This window comes from Centroberyx affinis, unplaced genomic scaffold, assembly GCF_046629955.1.
Source record: "Centroberyx affinis isolate AG114_WGS23_722 - 3 ecotype Tasmania unplaced genomic scaffold, CSIRO-AGI_Caff_v1 ptg003704l_1, whole genome shotgun sequence".
NCBI classification, from domain to species: Eukaryota; Metazoa; Chordata; class Actinopteri; order Beryciformes; family Berycidae; genus Centroberyx; species Centroberyx affinis.
The window spans coordinates 61,174-68,568 of NW_027281595.1; the positions used below are offsets into that span (position 1 = coordinate 61,174).

At 43.2% G+C, this 7,395-nt stretch overlaps 1 protein-coding gene across 1 annotated transcript; it reads left to right on the plus strand.

The window, feature by feature from the left end:
- Positions 1-283: 283 nt before the first annotated feature.
- LOC139662070 (monocarboxylate transporter 13) lies at positions 284-5,763 on the plus strand. The gene is made up of 5 exons (XM_071540661.1): positions 284-343; positions 3,067-3,298; positions 3,398-3,541; positions 3,735-4,505; positions 5,392-5,763. Exons 2-5 carry the CDS (start codon positions 3,097-3,099, stop codon positions 5,523-5,525), a joined length of 1,251 nt encoding a protein of 416 aa, XP_071396762.1. The 5' UTR covers positions 284-343; positions 3,067-3,096; the 3' UTR covers positions 5,526-5,763.
- The last annotated feature ends 1,632 nt before the right edge of the window (positions 5,764-7,395 follow it).

A 7,395-nucleotide genomic window follows, 5' to 3' on the forward strand; every position in this document is an offset into this window, starting at 1 on the left:
GATGATAGCAGTGGAAAGAGAAACCAATCAAGTATGTATGTTCAAAACAACACTCCTAACACATTTTCTCATGGTGCAGATTTCTTGGGAGTGAAATGCAACTATTCCTCATTTTTTGCCGAGAACCCCTAGAGGACCCCGGGCCGCAGTTTGGGAACCTCTGGTCTCTGTATGGCTCCAGTAGTCAGGTCGGTGTTTTACATAATAGGCTACCGTGTTGTGGGCGTGGCCGTCCAACTGCGGCTAAATATAAAAGTTTCCTGAAGTCAACAGGACAGCCGCAGGAAAATGTCACCCAGCAGCAGGTGAAAGCAGAGGAGCTTCTGCCTGCAGAGAAAAATAAGTAAGTGACTGGAGAGCAAAGAAAACCGATTCAGAGCAGGTAAACGAGGAAACACCGCGAGATGTTGAATTCGCGACGAGTAAATAGGTTCTATCTGACCATTTCTTTTACATGGAAATTAAGTTATCCACATATTCAGGATCTTTGAATGTTACTGTACGCTCGTGTGTTGTGTTTTTATTTTTTAAAGGAATATTTTGGGGCAAAATATTTAAAAACATAGCAAGTAGGCTACATAACCAGCTGTAAAACGTTTTACCAGCTGGGCCGGAGTATGCATACGGCATCGCCAATTTGTCGTGTTGGGGGGCATCACAGCATTCAAACCAATTATACCTTTAAAAGTTTCGTCATATTTTCTTTATTACTCTCTGGCGGGAATGCATACACGGCCAAAATTTAATTTGATACTAAAAAAGAATATAAAGAGAAAGAATCGTGGTTCGTGTGTAGGTGCCCCAAGTTTTGGTGACTTAAACAACTGGGGCACGTTCAATCTAAATACGGTGTGCACCGTTTTGCTACGGTTGCCGGGTTGAACGTCATGTTTCCTCGAAACGGTGTGCAACGGGCTTTGAGGTACGCTGTCTCGTTTGGTGGGTGTGTCAGAGGTGTTACCCAATCAGCAGCGACGTGTATATAAACCCCGCCGCATTAAAACGGATCCGACAAAAGTCCTTTACAAATGCGTCCGCTGCAGCTTGGTGTCTGCAACAACTGAACTAACTAGAAGACATGTTTGTATCTTTTGCTATTGTATGAACCATGTGGAGTGACACTTTCATAAACTTTTCTACTCCACTCTACTCCTCTAAATATGTCCTAATGGTAAATATTACAATATCATATCACAACAACAGTGATCAGCAATAATGATAGGCCTAATAAAATAATTAGCTCATATAGATGGTAACACAGTCTGAAGGTAAGAAGTGGATTATCCTTCACCTGAAATGTTTGCCTTTTCATCCTTAAATGCAAATGAGGCAAATGCTGGATCACTATAATTAGGAAGCACAGTTTCCACAAACCCCTTCACTCCCTTGGGATGTTCTCTGCTATTCTGGACGGCAAGGGCAGTGACTGTAACATCGAGTGTATTTTGTAGTATTAAACACATATTTAAAGAACGCAAAGAATGGCCTCCTCAGCTGCCGTAGTTGCAACGCTTGCGTAACACAACAGGGTGTTCAACGCACCACCGTTTCCGTTTAAATAAACGTTTTGCTACGCTTTGTCGGGGCTGAACGCAGGGCTGGTTTGGTTAGTTTTTACACCAAGTTTGCCGGATGGGCGGTGTTTGGACCTTCGGGCCAATCACAGTGCTTAAAAACGCAAACTCCACCCAACCGGGAAGCTGGGCCACGTTTGCCTGGGTCGTTGAATCCGCCCACTCCACCGAGTTTACTGATTCTGAATGGAGTGTAACGAGTTGACAATTTTGTCTGATATCAGGCAAGGGCCACGTTAAACAAACTCACATCAAATGACAGGCACAGTTAAATCTGACAGATCTGAGCTGACAGGTTGTGTTGTGAAATCACCAGCAAGGATGGTTGGTGTCCGGCCGATGGCGGTGGGCTGGTCTGGACTAACGTCCCAGTCCATCCCTGGATGTGCTGCTCCGTTCACCTGCTGCAGGTCCCACTGTCACATCACCTCACCTGAAGTGACTGCTTGCTACAGTCTTTATTTGGTGGCATGTGGGGCCTTGTCCGTGGTGCTGAAGTTGCATTAGATGTCTGTAGTGATTTTTTTATTTTTATTTTTGTTTTATGATTTTTTTTAGTCATGCTCTGTAATGGTTTGGCATTTAGTCTTCATTCATGGCCTTTGCAAATTGATGTTGGAAACAATGATTTTTAACATGATGTCATTGACGTGAGTTGCATTCAAATTTGATACAGTATAGCTCTGTGTAAAGCCTAAAATGGCATTTGTAGTCAATCTATGGTGTCAAGTAATTTGTTGGTTAGTACATTGTCTTATATTTGTCTGCAGTACGTGTGTTTAAATTAATATAAATTTATGATCTTTATTGCCATTGTAAATTGAACTTTTTTGCATGTAAAGTGGAAGGAGGGGGGCACTTCAAGTGAGGTCACCCTAGGGCACCACACTGTGTTAATCCGGGCCTGGCTATATGTCAAATGTTTGATGCTCTATTATCTCAGAACTGCACTCTACCCAGATAAAACCCTTCTTAAATCTGATAGATAGATGGGTAGGTAGGTAGGTAGGTAGTTAATTGTTCTCCAGCAGGGAAATGTGTTTTCACAATCTGCACATAGAAACACTCAGGAACAGTCATAGAATATGAGAAACAATAAAACCAGCAACACCAACATGACATGTTGGCATTGCACTCAGAAAGAAAGGTACAGAGATGTTTTGTTACCTTTTGTCTTTGGGGCTTTAAAAATGACAATACTTTAGAGTAAAATTAAGTTTCATATGTGCAGCCCCAGTGACAAAAGGTGCAACTCCTGTACCTTTTTTTTTTTTTTGTAGAAACATACAAAGAATGTTTTCTAGATCCAGTGTGCATCCTGTTAGACAACATTTTCTCACAGCTGCTGTCCAAAGTGCACTTACACTTTCCATAGTTCATGCATCTCCGTGTGTTTTGCATGCTCATTTTCATGGCCATTACATTCCTGTGGAGGTTTATTGCCAGAGTGGTGTCCGTTTTGCACTGCACGCCTAACAGCTGTTGGATACAGGCTGGGGAAGAGCCAACAGAGCGGCTGAAGATGAGGTCCAGCAAGGCGTGGTCTCCTGACGGGGGGTACGGCTGGGTGGTGGTCGCCTCCGCCTTCCTCATCATGGGCCTCACCACCGCCGTCGTCAAGAACTACGGCCTCTTCTTCCTGGAGATCCGAAGTCACTTTGGAGTCCTCGTCAGCACGACCTCCTGGGTCGCCTCCATCGTTATAGCCGTGTTTCACTTGGGAGGTAAAAGATGTGCTATCAGCTTGAAATTCAAATGCTTTTTTTTTTTTTTCTTTTATGAAGTTGGCTGTTTCATAGTGCCGTGTTTCGTTTTCTCCCCAGCTCCAGTGGCTAGTGCGCTGAGCTTGCAGTTTTCTCAGAGAGCGGTCATTATGGTCGGAGGCCTCCTGACCGCCTCGGGAATGGTGCTGGCGTCAATGGACCTCAGTCTGCCCTGGCTGTACCTCGGCATGGGCCTCCTGCCAGGTAGCTCCAACAGTTTTGGGGTACTCTTTGAACCTCAGGAAGCAACACGGCTCATTTGACTTTGACTTTGTTTTTAACCGTTTGACTGTCAGTATCAGTCATGCCAAATGTACCAGAAAATGAGGCAGCTCATAAATCATTTGAGTGCCACACAGTGCCACAACTTTTAAAGGTCTCCCTCTTCTGTTTGCAGGAATAGGTATTTCGTTCTCCTGGATCCCGGCAAACAGCATGGTCAGCCACTACTTCGTCCGGTGGCGTCCCATCGCCTATTCCATCGCCAGCTCAGGGGAGTGTGTCTTTTCCATAGTGTTTAGCCCCTTCTTCCAGTGGCTTATTGACTCGTACACCTGGCAGGGCGCCTTGCTCATCATCGGAGGCCTTCAGCTCAACCTGTGTGTCTGCGGCGCCCTCATGCGACCCCTCCACACAGCCCAAAGCACAATCCAAGAAACCAAAGACAGTCTAGACAGCAAAGCACCAAAAAGGAAGGTTATCTTCCAGTGCTCGTTGCTGAGAAAACCTGAATTTTTATTCTACGTCCTGTTCGCCATCTTAACGGTGACAGGGTTTTTCATCCCGCCTCTCTTTATAGTGCCCTTCGCCAAAAGCCTGGGTATGGAACAGTACTGGGCAGCTTCTATCCTCTCTGTCCTGGCTATGGCCGACCTGGCGGGAAGGCTGCTGTGCGGCTGGCTGGCCAACATGAGGCTGTGGAGGAACCTGCAGCTGCTGACCATGGTCGTGACCCTGCTGGGGGTGGTGCTCCTCCTGCTGCCCATCGGCCAAAACTACTGGACCCTGCTGGTCTTCTCCTCGCTCTACGGCTTCCTGATGGGCTGCGTGGCGGCCGTCCACGTCACCGCCATCGTGGACATCGTAGGCCTAGAGGGATTCGACAGTGGCCTGGGGCTCTTCATGCTCTTCAGGAGCGCCGGCAGCTTTGTCGGTGTGCCGTCTGCTGGTGAGAAAGCTGCTGGTAGATGGGTAGAAAAAAAACAGAGGCTGCCTGAATAAGGTTGCACAAAATGAGATCCACACTGACATACCTTGGCTCTCTTTATTCTTGCACAAAAACAAAAATGCGGTTGGCAGACGTTTCGCTCTAAGGCTGAGGGAAGTATCACTTTTAGATGGCCAACCATATGTTTTGTTTTTGTGCAAGAATACAGAGAGGCGAAGTATGCAAGTGTGGATCTCATTTTGTGTAAGGTATTATTATAGTCTCTTGAGTCTCTGCACCACTAGGGACATTTAAGTATTTTCTGAAGAAGACTTTACTTTGTTCCAGAAAGTGACATGAAGAAAGGGAGAAACTAGCCAATAATCACTGGCAGAGTGGTCATTAGATGGTCCACACTGCATTGTTTTCATGAATATGAGCATGCATCTCTTTCCATTTCTTCTCAATAGAAATGGTGTGAACTCAAATCTGTTTTGTTCCAAAATGAGATGCGAGCATTTGAAAAAGTAACACCTATTCTTACAAGTGATTGACAGTACAAAATACCAAGTACAGTGTGTTTTTTTTGTTTGTTTTTTTAAAGGATAATGGGCAACTTCAATCCTTGGTTGCCACTTTTACAGGCTCTGGTTTTTATATTTTAGAATTATGTAATGATTAACTTCAGGTCATATTTTTTTTTCCTCACAGAATGAATATTACATCTTTTGGAAGAGAACACTACATATGTTCCTATTTGTTTTTATTCCATGAGTAAAAGTTGCATTAAACAGCAGAAATGTCTCACTGCGAGTCTACATTCTCCTGAACGAATGGATACGTCTGCTTATTTATTCATCAGCCTTGACCCACTGATCTCCTGTTTGTTGTTGTCTCCCTGGCGCAGGCTGGCTGGTGGACCAGACAGACAGCTACAGCGCTGCTTTCTACCTGTCAGGCGTCTGCGTCGTCTTATCAGGGCTGTTTGTCGTCATCGTTGACCGGCTTGTTGAGAGGAGGAAAGCCAGCGATGCCATATAAGCTGCATCGGACCCCAAAGTTCAGCAGAAAGTCGACACACAAAATGGTTGAGACAGAGGCAACCGTAAGTTTTGTCTTTCCAAGTGAGACCTTGTTGCATTTTTATTTATTTATTTTTTAAACTTAATGAGGTTCTTGGACCTTTCAAGCCCAGCGCCTGCTGTGAAGGGACAGAAAGATAGATATCATCTTGTTCAATCTGTTAATGCACACACTAACTGATGCTGGATGGTTTAAGGGTGTGACATGTGATACAGGTTTAGGTGATTTTTATGTTGAGCCAGTTTTGTGTTTCTAAACTGACTCACAATGGTACCTGCAGTTATTAAAACCCCCTCAGCCATTTCAGTGTTTTTTTAGATTTAGTAGGTTTTTTTTTTTAAAAGTTGTAGCGGGTAAGTAAAGCACTATATGGTCCTTCCCATATAATATTTTTTCTTTAAAAAATATATATTTTTTTAAATTTCCCTAATTCCTCAGGAAAATGTAAATGCTGTTAGACATACTGCCAACTGGTGCCTTCTTATGGTATTCCACTATGTTCTTATCTATGCAGTATTACTACAGATAAAGTACTGAATCAATCATTCAGGTCTTATAGGTCACACTGATCTTTTTTCCCCTTAGTAGAGCATTCTGTCATTTTAATTTTTTATAAGTTGTCAGTGGGACATGAGGCTCTGTTGAGATTCTCTGAAAGTAAAATCAAAAAGGGGCGGGGGGGGGGATTGGAAATATGTTCAACCAATTTGTCTGCCATCTTGCTGTATATCCTGTGGGCTGGTTTACCACATGTGGATTAAGCTTGGTGCTCAATCGGGAGCCACAGTGTCGTTCAAGGACCAGGCCTAATCTTAAAGATATAGTGACATAATTGGAGCAACTTTTCAGCAGTACATAACTCGGGTTTCTAGTACAAGTAAGTGCAAGTGTTGAAAGCAGCACATTTCCTGTAATAATGTGTCGCCAGCAGGAGATGCAGCTTCCAAAGGCTTCCATAGGTCTGATGTCTGGCTGTCATAATACATATTGTCACAGTCATGTTGCAGCAAAATTGTGACTTAAAAACTTTCAGCCAGTCTAACCCACCCAGTTTTGTTTTGTTTTTTAAGTTGCCAGTGTGTCTTTAAGGAAACCAGGCCGTTACTTTAAAGTTTTTACAGTTACCAAAATGAATTTTCTTTGATCTTACAATTTTAGTTCAAAGATACTGTTGCTTTTATGTTACCAGTTCTCACACACAACTCCCCATTGCACGTTTGTGCAAAGGAAATTTTGTTTGAGAAGTAACATTGGAGTAGAATTAATGGAATGATATCATACTTATGCACTTTTTGTTTTTTATAACTGGAACATGTAAAATTGTGGGGGGGGGTTTTAAGTTAGGTTTTATCAAAGCTGTAACAATATATGGAATATTTTCATGCTAGTAGTATTGAAACAAAAATAAAACCACTGCAGTGATGGTTTTAAATACATGACTCCATTTGTGACTTTTTCCTGTAACCCTTATTGCCAGGTTCATCTAGGTTTAGCTTTGCTCAACTACATTAGAGTCAAACAGATCTTGACAAACTTGGCAAACTTTCAGGAGTAGGTCACCGAACCATGAAGTTGATACCAAGGACAATTTGTAGTGTCTTAAGAATCTGGGGTATGTACAAATTGTTTAAGAGTGAAAGTTCAAACGACAGTCACACACCCTTATTCCCATCAAGCTAAGCTCTCACTGAGCTGACTCATTGTGGGTAAATACTTAGCATTACAGTGGGAATACTGGATATGTGAATGTAGGAGGCAAACAAAGCCTTCATGGTTTCACAGTTACTAGAACAGAGGTGGACAGTTCCTGGAACAGTTATGCTGCACA

Bases quoted from the DNA above. Each gene is read 5' to 3' on its own strand.
- LOC139662070 (XM_071540661.1), top strand. From the start codon at position 3,097: ATGAGGTCCAGCAAGGCGTGGTCTCCTGACGGGGGGTACGGCTGGGTG. The intron at 3,542-3,734 runs GTAGCTCCAACA...TTCTGTTTGCAG, and splicing joins CGGCATGGGCCTCCTGCCAG to GAATAGGTATTTCGTTCTCC. The intron at 4,506-5,391 runs GTGAGAAAGCTG...TCCCTGGCGCAG, and splicing joins TGTCGGTGTGCCGTCTGCTG to GCTGGCTGGTGGACCAGACA.